The sequence below is a fragment of the Puccinia triticina genome, chromosome 5A (assembly GCF_026914185.1).
Source record: "Puccinia triticina chromosome 5A, complete sequence".
NCBI lineage: Eukaryota > Fungi > Basidiomycota > Pucciniomycetes > Pucciniales > Pucciniaceae > Puccinia > Puccinia triticina.
Genome location: NC_070562.1, coordinates 5,081,925 through 5,104,502, shown reverse-complemented (window position 1 = coordinate 5,104,502; position 22,578 = coordinate 5,081,925). Strand labels below are relative to the sequence as shown.

At 48.0% G+C, this 22,578-nt stretch overlaps 4 protein-coding genes across 4 annotated transcripts; all 4 read left to right on the top strand.

Moving 5' to 3' along the window:
- Nucleotides 1-4,626: 4,626 nt before the first annotated feature.
- Nucleotides 4,627-5,840, top strand: PtA15_5A616 (uncharacterized protein; the record flags this gene model as incomplete). Its single annotated transcript, XM_053169396.1, has 5 exons — nucleotides 4,627-4,704; nucleotides 4,786-5,148; nucleotides 5,247-5,399; nucleotides 5,456-5,550; nucleotides 5,612-5,840. The coding sequence occupies 5 exons, from the start codon at nucleotides 4,627-4,629 to the stop codon at nucleotides 5,838-5,840; spliced, it is 918 nt and encodes a 305-aa protein (XP_053020597.1).
- A 2,783-nt stretch (nucleotides 5,841-8,623) lies between these two features.
- Nucleotides 8,624-9,564, top strand: PtA15_5A615 (uncharacterized protein; the record flags this gene model as incomplete). The annotated part of the gene is made up of 2 exons (XM_053169395.1): nucleotides 8,624-8,983; nucleotides 9,064-9,564. 2 exons carry the CDS (start codon nucleotides 8,624-8,626, stop codon nucleotides 9,562-9,564), a joined length of 861 nt encoding a protein of 286 aa, XP_053020596.1.
- Nucleotides 9,565-14,398: 4,834 nt separating this feature from the next.
- On the top strand, nucleotides 14,399-15,348 carry PtA15_5A614 (uncharacterized protein; the record flags this gene model as incomplete). The annotated part of the gene is made up of 2 exons (XM_053169394.1): nucleotides 14,399-14,758; nucleotides 14,854-15,348. 2 exons carry the CDS (start codon nucleotides 14,399-14,401, stop codon nucleotides 15,346-15,348), a joined length of 855 nt encoding a protein of 284 aa, XP_053020595.1.
- A 186-nt stretch (nucleotides 15,349-15,534) lies between these two features.
- PtA15_5A613 (uncharacterized protein) lies at nucleotides 15,535-15,810 on the top strand (the record flags this gene model as incomplete). Its single annotated transcript, XM_053169393.1, has 1 exon — nucleotides 15,535-15,810. The coding sequence occupies one exon, from the start codon at nucleotides 15,535-15,537 to the stop codon at nucleotides 15,808-15,810; it is 276 nt and encodes a 91-aa protein (XP_053020594.1).
- Nucleotides 15,811-22,578: the final 6,768 nt, after the last annotated feature.

Sequence of the window (22,578 nt, the reverse complement as noted above, 5' to 3'; positions counted from 1 at the left end):
CAAAAGCTAATAGTAGTATGTAACTGACATAAAGAGAAAGAAAATAGAAGATGAGCAAGAAAACATAATGAGATAAAAGAGTGAAATCATTATGTACCTTCTGATGTTCTAGTCCTTACAACGACTCTAAATATAGACAATGAGAGATATAAGCGGAGAAAGAAATAACAGCAAGCCTAAAGAAAAGAAAACATGATCAATACTGGAGAACAGAAAGAGAAGAGAACTGGGAAAAGAAAACCGTTCAGGATCAGGTGTACCTCCACTTGGTTATTTCCGGGCTCCTCCTGAATCTCGGTTGTCTAGAGAGAGCGATAGCGGTGATACTAGGAAACGGCAGGTAGGATTGAGTCAACAGTGGATTAAGGGTGTCTGAGTTTGATGGCGGTCAATGTTTGTGGTTCTTGTTGAGTCTGGGGATTCACACAGAGTTGACATGTCCATGAACTCAATGTCTCAACAGCATATGCATACATCATCAACATAGCATGCATAGCTTTGCCGCAGCGGTTCAGAATCATTCATCCAACAAGTTTGAGAGCTATAACGGCATACTCAGGAAGGCCTCAATCCATTCCAACCGGCACAGTCCGGGTAAGGACATTGGCCGCACTTTTGGGGATTTCCAAAACCTACGGCATCTGTACTTGGGGGGATATTTCTTGGATAAAAAGAAAGGAAATTACGTCACGGCTGGCTTGGCGGTTATTCAAATGTTTTTGGAGAATCCCTCCATCCAAAATTTGATTGGATATAATTCTTGACTCCTGGGCGGAGCGGGGGAGCAGCATAGAGCAAAAGTACGGTCAATACCCATGGCTGGACCCCGGGAGTTGTATCAGCAACTACCAGGCTTCCATCTTGTGAGACTGTCTGGGTACAGCTTGAATCCAAAGGATATAATACAGGATGGCTCCTTTGTCCTGGTCAGTGGGGCCGGTTAATTATTGTTTTTGCATTATGTGTGTCCATTGGACAATTCAACTGATCACTATTCTTCCTCTCATCTAGTATAAATCAAGCAATGATGTGGATGACACGGAGTTGGGCCGCGTTAAACATGTGTGGGAAGCGCAAAAGCCAGGCAGGGTTTTGCACTACATATGCCTTACCGTGTTTGAGCTTTCTGGTGTTGATTCTTTCTACAACATGCGCGAGGTTTGCAGCTCTGGCCATGGGAAGTTTATCAACGCCAGAGTGAGTCTTGGTCAAATAATGAATCCAATTTTAGCAGCTGGGGTGTTAATTTTTGATGTTACATAGGATCTCCGTGCGCAGGTTAATGTGCAACACAATTGCCACAAGGCAAACTGTGAGATCTCTTTCACAAAGGCCAGGCGGGTGGAGCGGCAAGAAACAAGCAAGCGGACTGGTGAGGTTGTACATGCTGATCAGACAAACTACATTATAAATCTGGCAGCGCTATCTTCACCGCTGGTGCACCGGAACCTCTCGAATATAGATTTGCAACCGGTTGCAAACAAAACTTGTCTTGAGGGGCTGTACCACGGCCTAGCCAAGTGGAAAGGGTTTTTGGACTCATCAGCGGGGAAGCCGGCTGGAGGGGACTTGGACCAGGGCGCCGCGGATGGAATGGATGGGGGGTCTGACTTCTTTTGATTTCCATGTGTGTTAGCTTATTCAGATATACAAAGGATTGTGATTGAGGGAATGCAGGTGGGCCATCTGAGTGGCTGGGTGACGGAACTGGGGTGTTTCTAACACGTGTGAACACCGGGGTGGTGTCTCAGTGGGGGGGGGGGGGGGGGGGGGGGCGTTGTGGGGGTGTTGAACCGCTGCTTGCGGGGCACCCTGGTCGGGGCGGCAGGGGTTTGCTCCGATGACCGCATGGCCAGGAAAGAACTTGTGGAAGTCCCTCTTCTGCGGGGGGGCGGGCAGCCCTGGTCGCGGAGCGACCCCTCCGAAGGAGGGACTTGAGTCCAAAACTGACTTACAACCGCGTCACGGTTGGCCAGTTTTGGTGTAGCCGACTTTTGGACGGCTTCACCTCTTGTACATCCATCTCCCCGGAGGTAAAAAGTTGGGTCGGAGATAGAGGAGGATGGTGCGGACCTCCTCATCAACTTTTCAAAAGAAAATGTTGAAAATTGGACCAGCAGGAATTTTTTCAAGATTTTGGAAATCTGAAAATCTGACTCTTCAGGATTGAACTGAAGTTGATTCTTGGCTTCTCAACCAGGATCCCTCCTTCACAAAATTCCTCAAAACAATTTTGTTTACTATCCTGGGATGGCCATCTTGTCCTCTATTGATTACATAAGGAATGGTTTGGTTTGAAGAAAAAAAAAACAAAGTCATGTTGAACTAAAATTGGCTTGTAAAAAATCCTACACATACAATTTTTGAAAAATTCAAAATCCTTCTTGATGGGGATGAAGAACCCCATCTTGGGCACACCCTGCCCAACATTATTATTGACTGGGTATTTGGGTGTATTTTATAGGATTAAACTCCTTAAATTCACTGGTCCGGTGCATGGTACAAATTTCAGGCAGCGGTTCCCCCTGTACCGGGTTCAATGCCGTGCCAAAAACGTGTACCAGTCACAGGACTGGTCAATCTAAAGAGTAATCGGATCAGGTCTGCATGAGGTGCACGATAATTAGGGATCAATACCACCTCACGCGCCTTGTCCCAATATGGCCTCACAAGCTTCTCTTTTTATACTCTTCCCATCCTCGCCGCCCTACTCTGGATACCTTGGAAGTCATGCTTTTCACGCGCTGGCACACCTCTGTCCCTAAATGCCCTTTGTCAACCAACTCCGACTTTTCAAGCCACCACCAAGTTCCAATTCCGACCTTCTTTCATGTTTCCCGGCGCTTTCCCACTTTGCGCATCATTTACATTCCCGTTCTTTCAAGCTTCTTAACATTTCTAAACCGGAGCTCAAATCCGATCTTCTTTCCTACATCCGGACGAATTTGCCCGCTCCCTGGCTCAAGTGGTCACATTTCCGACATCTTAAGGTCTTTAATACTTCCAAAACAGACTCTGCACCCCCCCCCCCCCCAAAAAAAAAAACATTCTTGTTACCAAGTCCAAAATCCCATTGACATATTCCTTTTTCATCATCCTAGACACGCTTTTCTCTGCTTTCATCCTGTGACTTTGCCAAACCCATTGCTGTTGCATTGCAAGGACACTGCAGCCTGCTTTTAGTCATTTTTTGTTCCACACTCTGTATGTCACGTTACCACCTCCTACATTGCCCCCGCCAAACATTGTCTTCCTTTTAACTGTCCCTTGGCTTCCTAGGACCTATGAGTCTCTGTAACCCCCGTCTTTGCATGAAACTCCTTCAACTCCTTGATTGCATGGACTTCCCCGGCCCAAATTGCTGATGTTATGCATTCACGCTGCTTGTACATTCCACTGGAGGACTTCCCTTTGATTTACACGGCCGTGTAAAGCCAGATCTGGCACTTGTAAAGCCAGATTTTTACACCCTGGTTTTACACGCACTTTTCAGCGACTAGATCAAACCAGAACATCCCTCTCGATGGCCGGTACAGACCCGTCATTGAGAGGATTCAACCCTCTCAATAGCTGTCTGTCCCGGGCATCCAGAGTACACAACCCTCTCAATGACTGGTACAGACCGGTCATCAAGAGGATTCAACCCTCTTGATGGTCGGCACAGACCGGTCATCAAGAGGATTCAACCCTCTCAATGCCCGGTATAGACTGGCCATCGAGAGTACACAACCCTCTTGATGGCCGGTATAGACCGGTCATCGCGAGGACATAGCCCACTCAATGACAGGCCTGTACCTCAAGAGGACACATCCCTCTCAATGGCCGGTACGGACCGGCCATCAAGAGAGAGGGCACCACCCTCTGGCAGATCTGTGCCGGTCATCGAGGGGGTACATCTGTACTGGCCATTGAGAGGCTTGAGTCCTCTCAATGACCGGCATTGTGTCCTCTTGATGTCCTACCCACCGGTCATCAAGAGGCATGTTTCCTCTTGATGACTGGTACAGAGGACACATCTGTACCGGTCATCAAGAGGACACTGTACCCTCTCAATGACCGGTCCGTACCGGCCATCAAGAGGGGTCTGTACTCTTGATGACCGGTCTGTACCGGCCATCAAGAGGGATGTGTCCTCTCGAGGTACAGGCCGGTCATTGAGTGGGCTGTGTCCTCTCGATGACCGGTCTATACCGGCCATCGAGAGGGTTGTGTACTCTTGATGGCCGGTTTAACAATGAGGGATGAGGCCCGAGTTGCTGGAATACCTGGGGTTGTAAATCTGGCAGGTATTCTGGCATCTCAAGCCTGCGGAAAAGCTTCTAAAGCTAAAAATTACAGGGTGAGTCAGATCTGGCTTTACATGTGCCAGATCTGACTTTACACGGCTGTGTAAATCAAAGGGAAGTCCTCCACTATTCGTATTCCCTCTCCCGGCCCATTCACTTGGCCTCTTTTTATTGTTTTGGCTCCACTCAACACAAGGTTCAGCCCGTGGCCTGAAACAAAAGAAAATGCACGCATTCTGATTAGCCGTCCCTCATTCCATATACCACCGGACCTCACCATGATTATCTTCACAACTCCCACATGTGTTTCATTTCTTTCCTCAAAACAACACACCTAAAAATGGCCCCCGTTGTCTCCACTCTCAAACGTCAAAGCCATCCTCTTTTTAGCCAATCCCCCTTTGACATTACCAACATTGTAAGTTGTAAGGAGTCTTGTACTATTCTCTTCCCATCGCTTTTCATTGCCTGGTTGGACCTGAACTCGACTTCATGGCAGCTTGACCCAATCATCCCACCTGGTTCCAGTTATGGCCAGCTCCTATTTGATTCTACTCTCACATTTCTTGACTCCAAAACCGGTGAAGAAATAAATATGAAGACTTGGCTCCAAGGGTACGGATCTTCCGCTAGCTTACTTCTCTTAGACAAAATCTATCTACTATCTGGGTGTGTCATTGCACCCAACATCAAGTCCCACCCTGTCTTCTATTATGAACAAGACATGACACTGCCTATGGGGGACACCAAAGGATATCAGGTATCTTTAGCCAACAAAGCCAGTTTCTACGGCTTCGGTGTCATCGTTTCAAAAATCAAAGTGGATGATACCCCGAGTCCGAACTCTCAGTTCAAAAATCTTGTAGTCGTCATGAAACATACAGATTAAGACATCCAAGTGAGTTATCATGCTCATGGATCTTGATCTTTATTATCCGACTGGTATCTCCTCACCCTCAGTCTTGTGCTCAGGTTTCTTTCCATGTACGTTACAAAGTAGCTGGGAGCCGTAATCTGGCCAAGACTTTCGGACTATTCCAAATAGGCTGGGAGATGCTCTTGTCTGTTTACTTTGTCAAGTACTTGGTTCCTGATAAAATGCTTGAGGTCAACGTAAGCACATTTGTAACCACACTCCAAAACCTGGTTTTTGATGTAGCACCACCCAGGTATTATTGGTATCCCTATCATCTGGTTACAATCCTTTGGCCGCCACGGACACCTCAACCTCTGTCAAAAATTTTGGCCGCCGCAAGCCTGTGCAGTGAGTCTCTGGTCATTTTGGCAAATGCTGGCCTGTAATTAATTGCAATTGCCTTTTCTAGGATTTATTTCTCTGATCATGAACCGGTTTCTCCTATGCCTGTGGCTGGAACCAGTTCAAGCGTCATTGAAAATCACACCACTGGTACCATGTCCCAAGACCCAAATAATGGTGCCAATGGAATAATTCAGTCACCGTCCTCTGGGGCCACAGACATATTGCCTAAAAAGCGCAAATACACAAAGAAACCCAAGGCTGTTGAAAGTCCAGCGCCATCCAAAGATGCGTAGTTTCTAGCTCTCTTCCAATGTCTTACTCCTATACTGTCAATTGTTTCCTTGTAGATGCCACTTGTAGTTCCTGTACTGAGCACGGTCACCCATGCTGCTTGGTTTCCGGAATTCCGTTCATAGATATCTTTTATATGTGATCACATCCTGACTGCCATACCAAATAGCTCCTGTAATCAATCAAAATTCTTATGCTCCATATCCCGGTTCCCAAGTATTTGGTGTCCTAACCATTGTATTAATTATTGTAGTAAATATAGTCAGCGCATTATCTTTGCCTGCCTCTGTGAGCATGGCCAGTCTTGTTCTGGCCCAAAGATCAGTGTTAGCCGGTATTGCACACCGCATAGTAAATACCCCTTGAGGCGGCTTCATTTGTGACCACTGACCCACATCTCATTCACCACCCTGGAGAGTGATAAATCCCACGAAGCTAGCTCTGATCAAATGTCATTGAGCTGTTTAACAGAGCCATGCTCACTTTCTTTCGCTGGCGCGTCATTTGAGCATGTCCTCGACTCTATCAAACCTTTTTGCTACCTATGCCGGTTCCTTTCTATCCGGTGTCATGATAATGCCACCACCATGAACATTTCCGATGTCCTACGCGGCCTGCCTCTGGGACAATGATCAATGTTGTCCCCCCTTATGGTCTGTGTCTAGCCGTCATTATACCCTACAGAAAGGAATCTCACAGGTCATACCATACTCATTATAAGTACGGTTGGCCCGAGCGCCTTCTGGACACTCACCCGACAAATGGTGAGTGACTAACATGTGCTAGCTAAGTTTGACGCACCATCATTGAACGGGTTATCAGAGTTACGTTTGATGCCTTTACTGGACCAAACAGCTTTATTTTCTACAAATAACAGGAGATAAAGCGCGGAACTATTCAAGTACCTGGCAATGCACATTTAAAACTATTACTGGAAGCAGAATGACCAAAGACCTGATACAAAGTATTCAAAAATGACCTGGAACTCCCTTAAAGGGGTTGATTAGTTTTGTTTATGGTGACTTGGCAAGCGTTTGGTCAGTGCCTGGGGATGACAGGCTCGCGGATTTCTATATTAAACAAGCGATATTGGTTAATGTAGCTGGCATAAATAGTGTGTGCTTGAAGCTATTGCCGGGTCGTGTGGTTCATATTTTGGCGCTGGACGAGTTGATGAGCGACTCCAATGAAACAGTCTCGCCGGAGGTACTAGCAAAAGTCAATCTCCCGGGATTTTTGATGCCGGTCTTGTCGTTGAAGGAAGGCATGCCGGTGGTGTGCCTACGGAATTTTAGTCTGGGGTCTGGCCTAGCTAACGGGACACGGCTTCTTGTCAAAGGAATTCAACCTCATGTGTTGAAGTGCGAGGTGATGACAGGTCCGACAAAAGGGGAAGAGGTTGGCATTCCGAAGTTGCCCCCATCCATGAGCCGGACCAAGAGTTTGCAACTAAATTTCAGCGTGTACAATTCCCAGTGGTTCCTGCATTTGCAATGACAGTCAACAAAGCGCAGGGCCAGACTCTGGAAAAGGTGAGAGTATTTTTACCTAGGCCAGTGTTTTCTCACAGGCAACTTTACGGCGCGCTGTCCAGGGCAACGGCTCCCAGCGGTACAATGGTTGGCATAGTGGCGGCATCCGGAGACGTGTATGGTATTGTAACAACAAATGTGGTGAAACTGGATTTCATTGCGTCAGGAGTATCTTGTCGAGTGTAATGTTATTGCGCTATTGCGCTGGTGGTGTTTTCTTTTTTTTTGGTGTACTGGTAATGGGAACTGTTGTACTCAACTTGTAGTCAATGTTGGTGAAGTTGTTTTAATTCAAATTACATACACAAAGTGGGCGGGTGGCTGGTCCTGCCGCGGCAAGCCGCGCGGTTCCCTAGTTTTTACAAAAAAAAAGGACCTCAGAAGCCCAACCGTGACACGCGAGCATGCGCGTTTTAGACACAAGCCTCTCCCGCACTTCGTGCGTTCGACGGAGAGGCTGTACACGCTCGGGCCAGGGAGGCGCTGCGCTGTGGGTAGCTACGATCTGGAGGGACGGCTGTGGGCTGCTTTGGGTTTGGAGGCGGCGGCGGGGTGTTCATCCGGTGGCACCTGTGGGAGGGGATGCCAGGGGGACGTCCGGTGCTGCACCGGGACGGCAGAATGGCACTGGCATCCGGGCGGCGTTTCATTTCTTGCCAAGTGCGCCGCCTGTGTACACATGCCCCTGTAGCTTGCGGTAGAGTGGCGCAGCTACCGTTGAGAGCCACCAGACGGCGGACGGGTAAAAGCTGGAATTCGGAAGACCCTGGAGCCGAAAGCAAGATTGAGTTTTCTGCGACCAACGACCCTTTGTACTACTGACCCTTATGTAGTGCCCGAGTCGTGCGTGGCAGATCCGATCGACTAATCAGGTTGCTCTTGAACATAAAGGCGAGCAAAAAGCCAAGATCCGGCTCAGAGCCCCTTTGCTCTCAGCCCCCACTGTCCACAGGATAAATTCTCGCTGTGGATTCCCCATCAAACATCCTCATTGCTTCTCCGGCAAGCTCTCCCAGCTTCTACTCAACTAGTTTCTACCTGTTTCCGCCCCAACCTGAACAGTCCTGCCGTTGGGCCCTCTGCAGCGAGTAAGCTTGGTTTCTGCCCCTCACAATAGCAATCGCAGGATAACCAAATCACTGAATCTCAACGAAATTATCTATTAGGCATTTCGAAGTTGCAACCATCCTTCATCAATTTATCTCTCGGACGTTTGGAAGCTTGAATTATCTCCATCGACGGCCCCGCTCACTATGTCTGGCCATGAATGTGCACCGTGTGGACGACAATTTAGGCTCTACCAGCATTACCAAGACCACATGATTCATTCTTCTCAGCATCACTACTGTGCACCATGCCGCCGCGACTTCGTATCTCAAAACGCGCTGGACAGTCACCTTCGTCACTCCGAACGACATTTGATCTGCAAGTGGTGTCAGACCGTCGTTGGAAAACTTCGCATCCATAATCGACGCCATCATGAGCAGTGTTCGGAGTGTGACCAATGGCTCGAAAACGCGACCGATGTCCATCGGCATTGCGCCTTAGCTCATTCCGAGGTATACTGCGTTCCATGCAGAAGACTTTTCGGAAACCCTAACGAGTTGAAAATGGTCAGGCAGATCTTAGACTTGCAGCGAGATTCTAGAGGTAGCATTCGAATTTGATATTCATTGTTTTGCCTCTTTTACAGCATTTGCGATCGTCCGCTCATCGACCAAGGAATATCGAGTGTGTTCATCCGGCTTGTAATCGAAGCTTCATCAGCAAAGCAGCCCTAGTCCAACATCTCGAAGCAGACACCTGTCCATCTGGAGCCAGCCTGCAGAAAGTCGACCACTACTTCAGCTACCATTGCGACCGAAGCCAACGATTCGTCAGAAGGGACTTGCTCTTCCATAGCTCCCTACGGCTAGAGCACAACCTTCGCGACAACAACGGCCGCTATCCCTGCCAGCTTTGCTCGAAAGTTTTCCAGCACAAGGGCGAACTTGTTGCGCATGTCAAGAGTTCGAAACACAAGAATCTCGGCGATAAAGCCTACAAATGTCCTTCCAACCGCTGCGGACAGGCCGAGTTTTACAGTCTGGGCAATCTGATGATGCACCTCGACTTCGGCGATTGTGACGTGTCCCATGCACGCGAATTGTACGAACTAGTCGACGACTTGTTAGAGATTGTGAGACGGCTCTAGCAAGCATGGAATACCGACTAGACATGAGGTTCAAATTTCGGCCCATAAATGTATGTGATCCGACCTATCATCTTTTCCGGTGTTGAGGGTCGTTTCTCTGCTTCTTACTAATGTCGTGTTACTGCTTTTTCTTGCCCTTGGTTTTAGCTTCGCTCCTGATAAATGTACAGCGGAATATATCTCGGATCTGTGGGCACCCCGAGGACGGACGGACGGACGGTGTATGGTGCACAGCTTTGCTCAACTTTTCAAATAGCTATCGGATTGGGCGCTCCCCGAAGAGGGGCGGATATACGAACAGTGAATGGTGCAGAACTTCGGCCAACTTTCCAAATTATCGCTATCGGATCGGTTCCGATTTTCTACCTTTCACTTCTGTTTTACTTGGAGTTATGCAGATGGTTGTTCGTGTTGGTAGTGTCGTGGCTTCGAACTTTCATCTGTTAGAATTCTGTATTTGGTTAAACTAGCCCCAACGGTCTTCTGCAACGATCATTGTGATTTCATTTCTTGTTTTTGTTACTCTCAATTGTCCTACTGGCAGCTGCCACTGTTATGTCTTCAACTCGTTGCGTGGCTTGAGTGAATGATTCCTTCGCTGTAACTACATCAGACCTGGCCAAAGGTGAATTTTACCCCACATGAACTCATAGTTTGAGCTGCGCAGACACATATCCAATCCCTCCCGATGCATGGGCAAACTCCCAATTTGCTGGAGGTGGGATATTGGTGGAGTATGGATCTGATTCTGATCTCTGATAACAATGCAAGTCAACATTTCACATTCAATCATGGATGGGATGGGCCCAGCCAAAGATGCACCTATTCACCATCACCAGCTGACCACTTGACCCTATGGCTGGAAGTATCAATGGAAGAAAGAGAATTCTGGGCGCCCCAATTAAAGACTATCAATTTTGACCATAGTCAGTAGTCAACTTACCAATCAAACACAGCTTCTGAGGAGGATCATTTGAATAAACAGTGCTGGATGCCTTCCACTTTGGAATTACTTTTTGCCTTCAGCCCCTTATGGATTGAGAACAGCACTGGGAAAGGGGAAACCCTTTTTACCATCTTGTCATACACTTTGGACCTTGAACAATATTCACTAGCCAAATTTTGAAGGATCCAGACAGTCTTTGTCATTTACCAACACACACAGGCAGAGATCTTCAAAGTCTGAAACAAGAGGCACCACACAAGGTTTAGGTTTGGTGCCTTTGCTTTGGACAATTTTTTCCTGGAGCACCTCTTGGATCCAAAATTGAAAGAGAAATCCAACCAGTGGACTCACAAAAGCTGCCTAGCAATGAGCATCAGAAATTGGTTTTCATATCAGCTGAACTATTCTTGGACACCCACATCCATTTATTGATTGAAAACCATCAAGACTGAATTGAGCAACTTCCTCCTTGAGTCTACATAACTCTTGGCTTTTTCTACATATCCCATCATACTAAGCACTTCTCCACTATCACACTAAATGTAGTCACACTTGTCTAGTGACAAGCTGGTGTGTCAGCTCCAGATGTTTTCCAAACATTGGTAATTTGGAGAGTAGCAAACTCCATGTACTATATTTCCCTCTTTTTGATGAGAAAAGATTCCCCCACTTGTTAATTCAGAAGAAAAAATCAGAAAACATGTGATATTGCTGATCTTATTGTTACATCCCACTATAAAGACTCTAAAGGCCCAGAATAAAATCATCATAATTGCTCCTCACATGGCATCCCAGTGAAATTAGCCTCCACTCTTTGAACCTGCTCCCTGATCTCTTTCATGTTCCCTAGAATTTCACCACTTTATTCTTTACCTCTCACACATATAAGATTATTATCTCTTTTCACAATCCTTCCCTCCTACCAATGAAAATCATGTTTTCCCATAAGCTTTTATTGTCATCATCACTTATTTACTAGCTTTTTACCCCCAAGATTGACTTCATCTTGTGTTGAAATTTCTTTTCATCTACGGTTACACCATCAAGAATCATATTTTGACCTGTTTCTTTTGTCAATATCAGTTCTTTTATGGTCATCCATATTGAAAATCTGCCAATCCAAACTTTCAGATTCCCCCCATTTTATTCTTTCCTGTTGGCAGTGTCCAGTGTTGCTTTTCTGACTATTTTTCTCCTCTAATTAGTGTGTCTCCTTTTGTATGTTTTGTGTTAGACTTTGAGTATCTTCCTTTTCCTCTACTATTCTTTATCATTTGTTTTATTTTTAGATTAATTATTGGAAATATATGCCTTTAGTTTGTTGCTTCACAAAATCAACCACTTTTACAGCTTACTATCCAAATTTTGTAGTAGACTGTGATCTCTATATTACTCAGGAACATTTGAGTGAAAATGCTCCAATCCTTGTTATTTTGCACTTTTTCTCTCTCTTACCTATCCCAAACTTGTTTTTCTTCAATTACTAACTCTCAGGAAGCTTAGCCTCAGTGCTTAAAAAACTGAGCTTGTACCTCAATCCATCCAATACTCACTTTGCAGCTTGGTTTATGGAGGCTAATGGGATCAGGACCCCGGCCATTTGCCCTCCTCTGATTTTAAGACAAGTGACGACTACCATATCCTTCTCTAAGACACATTCTAATTTCTCCATAACTTTATATCCACTTACCCTTTTCAGTAATTTGTATCTGATTATTTAGTAGTTGAATTTGGAGTTTGTCTATATTCTTCCTCTTTACTTTAGTCATGTAAAAGACACCAGTACACTGTATTACAGACTTGAAACCATTTTGGGGTGGTTCAATTTTGATTGACTTCACAGTTTCATATTTTGGGACAATCCTCTGTCCTTACATTGCACCTCCTCAAACTAGTGCAATAAATTAAGTGCAAATTGTATTATTTTTTCACTAATTTATGTTCACACATGGAAAGTAAGTTTGGTCTTTTGAGGATTTCAGAACCCTCTGAGAAAATCATACAAAAAACCAAACACAAATAGTGTACACAAGCTGCTAAGCGCAGCTGGTTAGTCAACCACCTCTTGAAACTCCATTGGCTTGAGGCTTTTATAAACGTTTTGCAGGTGACAAGAACTTCATTAACCATATAAAAATTTATAGGTTGAGCAGGGAAAAATCATACCTACAGCCTGAGCTAATTTATTCCAAACAAAGTTAAAGAGGGAAGGATTTTTAGAGCTTCAAAAGTTCCTCCCAGTCCACCAAAATTGAGAATCTTGGCCCCACAAAAGGGTGCAATAGCATGCAAGTTCCTCCTTTCAAGGGCTGTTGGATGCTCGCTTTGCAAGATCACACACCTGAAGCAGCAGAAGGCTTTATTAAGTTTGGGATCTTGTGGTGGACAAGCAGGAAACTCAAGATCCTGGAAATTTGAAAATCTTGAGCCTCAGGAGTCAGGATTGCTCTCCAGTGAATTCTTTGTTTCTTGATCATAATCCAAAATCTTTATGACTTTTTCAATGTACTCTTATGGGATGGTAGTTTCAACAGGTATCAATTGAGAAATGGTCAAGACAAAAAAAACTCCTAATTCTTTTCAGACTCCAAGTTCCTTAGAAAAAATTATGCTTGGACAGTTTTTAGAAACTTGAGATTTTTCTTAACAAGGACAAAGATCCCCATCTTGAGCACACCCTGGCAATTTTGATACAATTTTTGGGAAAAAAATGTGCCTAGCCCGACCGCAACTTCGGTCCCGCTACGCTATCGATGGTGTCAGTGTAGCGTACATAACTTCACCAACAGCCAACATGCCTTTCAGCTTTTTCAGCCTTCGAGCTACCGCTATGCGCACAGGCAGAAGAAAAGCAGCTCCTGCACTGCGGGACAGCCTGTGATTTAGCCGATGAATACACTGTAGCTAGCGGAAACGCGCCAACGTTCCGCTAACCACATGGCCTCACCGGTCGAAAAAACGCGCCGCTCCACTAACAATTTTTTCTTTGAAAAAAGCGTAGCGACCCAGTGGCAGTGCTGCCAACCGCGACATATGGGTGTGTTGGTTTTGGATACAAGCCTATTCCACACTTTGCGGTTGACGGAGAGGCTGTACACGTTCGCGTCAAATGGTATACAGATCATTCCCCGACACACCATCTAGCATCGCGTCAGGCCGGCGTGCAGCTCCAGCCGACGGGAAAATCCCAGGCCGGGCCCGCATAACAGGGTGAGCGACCATCGGTAGCCGATCCCTCCTGCTATGAGGCCGGCCATTTTTCCTGGCGAGTTCATGTACATAGGTTGGCTCAACATCGCGTTCCTTGACACGCCACGGTGGACATACACCTCTTTGTAGATATAGGGTGATGCTTTCATCAGCTTTCATCACGAATACTTTGCTGAATGATGGCAGATAGCGATTGGTGGTCATAGTCATAGAAAACAAGTATTTATGTAGGTAGGGCTTGTATGCCCACCTCATCACAGAATCCGGGTAGCTATTGAACATAACAGCGATCAAAGCATCAAGACCTTTGGTGAGTGCTTAACCAATACTGTATACATGATAAATTCTAGGCTTGGATTTTCCATGAAATATGTATCCTAAATATTGCACCGCAACCTCAGTCGTCAGGTTGGACTGCACATGTAAGCAGCTGGCTCTACCAACTTCCACTCAGGTAGTTTCTACCTGTTTCTGCCCCAACCTGAACAGGTCCGCTTTTGGGCTCTCTCGAGTATTTAAGCTTGGTTCTCCCCCTCAACATAGAGCTCGTAAGATATTAAAGTACTGAATCTCAACAAAATTATCTATTAGGCATTTCGAAGTTGGAAGCATCCTTCATATGTTTATTTCTTGGACGTTTTGAAGCCTCATCCATCTCTATCAACGATCCCGCTCACCATGTCTGGCTTTGAATGTGCACCTTGTGGACGACAATTTAGACTGTACCAGCATTACCAAGATCACATGATTCACTCGTCTCGGCATTACTACTGCGCACCATGCCGTCGTGACTTCGAATCTCGAGACGCCCTGGACAGTCACCTTAGTCAACCCGACGAACATATGATCTGCGAATGGTGTCGAATCTTAGTTGGAAAGCTTCGCCATCACAACCAACGCCATCACGAGAAATGCTTGGAGTGCAACCAATGGTACGAAGACGCGAACGATATTCATCGGCATCGCTCCTTAGCCCATACCGAGGTGTACTGCGTTCCATGTCAAAAACTTTTCGGGAACTCCAAAGAGTTGACAATGGTCAGGCAGTTTCAGATTTGCAGCGAGATTTCAGAAGTATCTATTTACACTCTTTTTGGCGGCTCATTTGGCTGTTATTTCTTGACTCTTCACAGCATCTCACATCGTATGCTCATCAACCATTGAATGTCGAGTGTGACCATCCGTCTTGTGGTCAACAATTCATCAGCAAAGTAGCACTGGTCCAACATCTCGAAACAGGGACCTGCCAATCTGGAGTCAACCTGGAAGAAGTTGGCCACTACTTCAGCCGCCATTGCGACCGAGGCCAGCAATTCGTCAGAAGGGGCTTGATATTCCCTGCCGCGCTGGAGGAGATCATTTGCGATAAGAATGGCTACTATCCTTGCCATATTTGCCTGGAATCATTTCTGCACAAGCGCGAACTTGTTTCACATCTCAAGAGTTTGCAACACACGGATCACGGCCATAAAGCCTATAAATGTCCTTCCGCCCGTTGCGGAAGGGCCGGGTTTGATAGTCTGTCCGATCTGATGATTCACCTGGACAACGGTGATTGTGGCATAACACATGCACGTGAATTGTACACAATGGTCGACGAGTTGACAAAGGTTTTGGAGTGCCTCTAGGCTCTAGCAAGCACGGGATATTGGTTAATATTTGGACCCTTGAATGTATGTGCTCCGACGTCTCTTCTTTTTCCGAATCGGAGGCCGTTTCTCTGTTTCTTATTTTATCTTTCTTTGAACGTAGAACGCCGTGTTGCAGATTCTTGACCTTCGTTTCGGCCTCACTCCTGTTTGATATAAAATGGAATGTGTCGCGGGTCTGCGGGCACCTCGAAACGATATGGATGGACGAACACCGGATGGACAAGCACCGGATGGACAAACACCGGATGGACGCGGATGGGCGAACACCGGATGGATGAACACCGGATGGACGAATACCGGATGGAAAAACACCGGATGGACGAACACCAGATGGAACAACACCGGATGGTGCCTAACTTCGAACAACTTTTAATCGGAATCGGATTGCGAGTGCCTCGAAAAGGGATGGATGGACCAACAATTATCGCTATCGGATAGGTTACGATATATTATGACTTTTTCCCCTTTGACTTGAGATTCACTTTGATTGTGCAGAGGGTCACTCCTTTTAGCAGTGAGGTGACTTAGGCGAGCCCTTATCGGTTCGAACTCTAGATCTATTTAAACTGGCCCGAACGGTCTTTTTCAACCATCTTGTTTTTTGTTATGTACTCTCAATTGTACACTGCCACTGAGCCCTTCAACTCATTGCGCGGTTCAAGGGTCTTTTAGACCTCCGCTGTAACCACATTGGACCATGACTGAAGAAGGGAATCCAACCCTGCGTGAACCTTTAGTCTGAGCTGTGCGGACAAGCATAAATCCAATCTCGGCTAATTCATGGGCCAACTAGAAAAACAATCTATGTGAAGTCCGGATATTGCCGACTTTAGTCCAGAAAGCAATTATCTGGTGAAGAAGGGTGAAGATCAAACTGCGCCCAAACAATTGTCACGGGCGCCCTATGTAGCTCTTCCAGAGGAGGGCGCTGGCAAGGCTGGGCTATGTATCATCTGAACCGATCCGACACGTTCGAATCGACAAGGGCGAATGAGCTGTTCTTGCGTATTAACAAACACTTGCTTAGATCCACGCCTGGCCCAAACTGAGGATGTGGCGGTCCATCAAGCGCACCGGAGCTTCTGGAGTGACTGATTAAGCGTAGCTAAAAAAAACGCTACTCTGAAAGGAAAGGAAAGGACTTCGATGCGAATGGAAGCTCTTCAAGACAGCTCGAAAGCGGCATGACATATATCATGTTGCAAGGATCAAAGATTAAGAACAGGCGTAAGTTATATGTAACCACAAAATAACCCGTCAGCGAGGTGGGGCAGCTAGCTCCTCTGAAAAAAGAAAGAGCTGAGCTCCATCGCCATATGGAAAAGATTGAAAGGCGCCGAGTTTAGAGAGAAGGTCGAACTGGTTGAGTGGAAGCTTTACGGAGGGCGCTTCCTGTGCGAGGCTCTCCGTAGAACGCGCACAAGCCCCTGCCTTAGTGTAGTCGGGCAGGCTACAAGGCTATGAAAATGGGCCTGCGGCGGAGCAAAGCTACACGCGGCTAAATGACAAAGAAGAGGTGTCTGGATTTCCAACGACAGGGGATGGATGCGGGAAACAGACATACAAGAGAGGCCCTTTTATAAGGGCCGACAATGGAAAAGAGAACCAAACAACAAGAAGAAAACGATGAATGATAATTCAACGGTACAGACAATATGGGCGTGTACAGGTCACGCCTTGTCTGAGAAAAGAAAGAAGAAACGAAACCAACAACCCCTTGCGTGCAGTACGCAGGGGCTTCGGCACCTCTAACTCCTGGCTCGTGCGGAGCCGGAAAAACCTAACACGCGTACAGCGCGCCCCTAGTATGGGCGCCTGTCGCGTAGCCAATTGTAGCACGGCTACAACCGCCCCCCCCCTAGACAGGGGCTGCCCCAGCACCTTCCGGGAGCAGCTGGCCGTCAAAACGGACGCGTATCTTCCGCGCCGGCTGAGCCGGGGTAGCCGGAGAATCAGTAACCGACGGGGCCGGAGGCCTTCCGGCGCCTTTAACCTTTTTAGCCTTTACCGGCTTAGATAACTTTGCCACCGAAGTGGTCTTCTTAAGCAGGGCCTTGGCCACGCGGGCCTCAGCCTGCCGCTCCCGCTGAGCAATTGCGGGGGGCGTCGCCCACATCCCATTGACCACCAAAGATCGTAGGGACACCGGCTTCAAGCTATTTCCGTTCACGGGCCTCGAGTATTCGTCGCCATTTTGGTCGTTAAGAATATAAGCATTATTCGGCAAAATTGCCTTGATCTCGAAGGGGCCGAACCAACGTGGGCTGCCCTTCGTGTGCTCCTCGTTGCGAAGTTTAACAGATTGGCCCACAACAAGGGCGTCTACATCGCGAGCAAACCTAGTTTTATTATCGAAAGCGGCTTTATTGGCCTCGGCGCGAATGGCAGTATTACCTGCTGCCGCCAACCTGAGCTTATTAAGCTCCTCAATCCTGGCAGCTAATTCATGCTCGCCAGGACAGGCCTCATTTGCGGCGACCATGCGTCGCTTATCACCCAACAGCCGTGGTTTTACACCATAAACAAGCTCGAAGGGCGAGAACTTACTACTATCACTTGCGTGAATCCTAGTAGAGAATAGAGCAGCGGGGAGAAAATCCTCCCACCGTTTGGGGTCCCCAGTTGTATTCAGGCGGAAAAGAGCCTTCTCCAGGATACCATTAAACCGTTCACATTTCCCGTTGGTACGGGGGTGATAACCAGAAGTATTAAGCTTCTTAACTCCTGCCTTGGCCAAAAAGCTGGCAAACCCGGCAGACAAAAAGTTAGACCCGCGGTCCGTGAGGAATTCGCGAGGTAACCCAAAAGGGGTGATCACATGATCAAACACGGCTTCTGCGATAGCATCTGCCGTAGCGTTTTTTAGAGGGATGGCTATTGGCCAGGATGTACAATGGTCGACAATAGTCAAGATCCAATTGTATCCCGCCTTATAACTCTCCGGCATCTTAATGAAGTCGGAGGACCACCGCTCAAACGGCATCACCGCAGGCAAAGGGACCTGAAGTCCTGTTTCCTGCGACGCGTGCGCACGCTCATGCACTTGGCACGGCGCACAAGTGGCAATATAACTTTTAACATCCTCGTACCGTCTGGGCCACCAACCTCGGCCACGCAGCACCTGTAGTGTGCAGTCACGGCCACGGTGACCTAAATCATCATGAACCGCTCGAAGTAGATCAAACCTGTGTGCTAGCGGGATAAACGGTGAGCGTTCGAGCAGTCCGGGACGCCCCAGATAGATCAGGGTCTCGTCGTCCGAGTCATATTCAAAGAACTTCTAATTCTGCTCCGCTCTCATCACGAGCCCCTCAGGGACCCAAGCTGGAATCTTCCTTTTATCAATCAAGTAAGGGATTATCAAAGGCCAATCGGTCTCATCAAGGACGTCGCCAATATCATCCACGAGTGATAAATCACTCCGTCGGGACAGCGCGTCAGGAACAATGTTGTCAGCGCCTTTTTTATAACGGATTTCAATGTCCATCTCGGCGAACTCCTCCAGCCAGCGGCAGAGCCGCTTGGACGGGAGCTTTTGGCATTTCAAATAAACCAGGGACGCATGATCTGTATACACGATGGTTGTGACAACAGCGCCATCTAAATAAACATGCCATTTCCGCCAAGCGTGGATAATGGCCAACAACTCCCGCTCTTGTGCCGGGTAGTTAATTTGGGCTTTGTTGAGCTTGCAGCTCTCGAAAGCAACCGGGTGCAGACGCTCATCGTCGCCATATTGCAACAGTACCGCGCCGACAGCAAAGTCTGACGCGTCAGTCTCCATAATGAAGGCCTTAGCTGTATCCGGGGTAAGGAGGATTGGTGTAGACACCAGAGCCTCTTTAAGAAAAACAAACGCCGCGTCATGGACGGGCAACCACAAGATCTTCTCGCATTTCTTTACGCCTCCAGCCGTTAGGCCATGAAGAGGGGTAGCAATTTTCGCGAAGTTTTTAACATAACGGCGGTAAAACCCGCACAATCCTAAGAAAGCCCGGACGTCATAGACAGTCGTGGGGCGCGGCCAAGATTGAATACATTCAATCTTTTCTTTCATCGGACGGATCGTGTTAAATCCAACAACGTGGCCTACATACTGCATTTCACGCAAGCCAAAGGAGCATTTAGCTCCAGAACACTTCAACTCTTCGTCTCGAAGGACTTGGAGAACCGTGTGCACATGCTCGAGGTGCTCGACCTCTGACCTAGAGTATACCAGGATATCATCCAAGTATACTTGGACGAACACATCGATGAATTCCCTCAAGATGTGGGTCATCATACGCTGGAAAGTACTGGGTGCATTAACCAAACCAAAGGGCATTACGAGCCACTCAAAGTGACTGTATTTAGTCCCGAACGCAGTTTTGGGTACATCATCAGGGGCTATCCTCATCTGATGGAACCCTTGCTGCAAATCAATCTTGGAAAAGAACCTCGCACCGCGAAGCGCATCAAAACACTCTTGAATTACCGGCAGCGGGTGCCTGTCTTTCTTTGTGACAGCATTCACCTGCCGGTAATCAACACACAGCCTTACCTTCCCGGAGGAAGGATTTTTAACAAATACAATTGGTGAAGACCACGCCGACGTAGATGGCCGGATAAATCCGGCATCTTGAAGGCCATTAAGTCTCTCTTTCAGAGTACCCAGCAGAGCTGGCGACAGTTGTCGGACTGGCTGATAAATAGGCGCGGCCGTACCAGTATCAACAAGATGCTCGATCACGCGTTTGCGTGTCGAGGCTTTAACAATGGGGGAAAAAAGGTCCGAGAACTCGGCTATTAGCGCACGAAGCTCTTCACCTAACTTCTCTTTCCCAAACACAGTGGGTAGGTCGGCCGAGCGTTCTTCGCGCGGGCCTTCCACGCCCTCCGATTCCGTGAGCGCAAGCAGCTTTTCTGCTGCACCTTCCCAGATGCCACGGCGCCTAAAAAATTTGGGTAACAAAACTTCATCCTCGTCCGTCAGCGGCGCGAGGACTGTCTCCTGAATCAAGGAGATAGCGGGCAAGGAAGGCTGAAAAACGACAACATTACCGCCTGGCCCCTTAAGACGCCACAAGTTGTGCTCCCAATCCGTCGACGAAACGTGCGTTGCGATCCAATCACGACCAAGTATCACGTCGTAACTAGCTAACGGCGCGATCCTGCAAACACAAACGAAGTCCACCTCAGAAAAGGAGAAATGGACGTTAGCAAGCCGGTTATCTTTAATTTTATCACCAAAAGCGCCGGCGACGCAGAATGAAGATGGTGAATGAAAGATGGGAAGAGAATGAGAAGATACAAATGAAGAAGACACGTAGGACGATCCTGCGCCCGTGTCGAGAAGAACTCTGGCCAAGCGTCCTTCAACCTCGTGTAGGAAATCTACACGAATCGTGTTCGACTCAGCAGCCGCGGATGCGGCAGCCAGCGGAACAGAACTTAAACTATCATATACGACATCAGCGGCGTCCTCAGACGGCTCTACTGAGGCGGCTGTCCCCACGCCTGGGGCATCAGCTGAACTCAACGATGCATCAAACTCAGGGGTGGGTCTTCCACCCTGAGGCTCAATAGGAACTGTGACAAGAGATTGATTTCGAGATATAGGAGAAGGGGGGGAGGCGGTCACAGTAACTACAACGGATGTCGACGGGAGAGACGGTTCCACGTCGACTAAGCTTTTTTCTTCCCCTTGTCAGTAGGGGGGTGGGCGGCCTCGTACGCCGCTTGGCGTTCCGTCTTGGGCTCTTTGCAGTCCGCAAGAAGGTGATCCTTCGACCGACAGTTGTAGCAATACAACTTTTTCTTGCCAGCCTTGTCGCCGCCACCTTCGGTTCGACGCTTGCCGGAACCGGAACCAGAACTTGCCGTCGAAGTCGAAGCTAAGGCGGCGTCGCCACGGTACGCACTATCGTACTCCATGGCCGTAACAACAACTTGATCCAAGTCCAACGGGGTACGTTGGACCTGGCAGCGGGTGATCTCTTCGAAAACCCGTTTCGCGAGCCCCTTCGTCAGACAATTGACGAAGGAAGTGATCGCATCGAAAGGATACCCGTGCGATTTCGCGCGGGACATCCAAGCACGATACCTAGCGTAGAACGCTTGGAGGGTCTCGTTGGGGCCCTGCTTCAACGCGCCGAGCTCCCTAGCTAGTGCCGCCGGACTGGTACCTAGCGGGCTTAAACGAACCAACCAGTGCTTGAATTCGTCCCAATTCTTGGGGCGAGTTCCGGCGAGGGCGGCGTCGCAGTAATCATCTGAAGCCTTACCGCCCAAACGGAGGCCGCCGACCTTGTGCCAGATGGCGGGGTGGGCGCTGCGATCGTTGAGGTGTACCGCCAACCTGCTAAGCCAGGTCACGGCATCATCGCCCGGTTGCCCCTTGAACTTCGGGTGCTCTTCGGGCCAGTACTTGAGGACTTTCAACGGGTCCTCCTCGTACACGGTCTTCAACGGCTCCGCGTCGACCGGCGGGGCTGGACCAAAACGATTGGAATCCGTCGGTTCCTTCTTCACAGGTCCGTCGAGATTCATCTGCCCAACAATATGGGTCAACATCTTAACAACGTCACTACTATTCGTCGTAGTGTGACTTACAGCATCATTGTCGTATCCGATGAGATCCTCCTGGCATTGAGGGAGGTCTCGGTGGTTATCGTACCACAGACGCTCGGCTGGGTTCATCGCCTCGACCTCGCGTTTCGAGTATCGGACGCCATCCTGCGGGGGTTGAGGGACAACCTCGCCGCCAACGGTAGGAAGAGGTTGCTTCCCACTTGGGGGACTATGACCAACGGGCATCTAATCACGGACAGAAACAAAAAACAAAAGGATAATTTCGACACGTCAGTGACTGTGAAGAAAAAACACCAGACGAATGCGCGCGCAGCACGCCAAGCAGGACCCTGCCCCAGAGGACCAGTCGACAAGAGACTGGGGACTCCAACTGAGGCAACCGTGACCCAGACCAAACCAAAGAGATGTCTAATCTTACGTTTTTTATTTGCCGAAGCGCGAAGAAAAAGACTACGATTTTAAAGGGTTGTTTGATTGGTATTATAGGGAAAGCGGTGCCGAAAGTGGAGTCCAAAAAACGTCGGAACGTAAAAAGGAACTCGCTACCACTTGTAGTCGGGCAGGCTACAAGGCTATGAAAATGGGCCTGCGGCGGAGCAAAGCTACACGCGGCTAAATGACAAAGAAGAGGTGTCT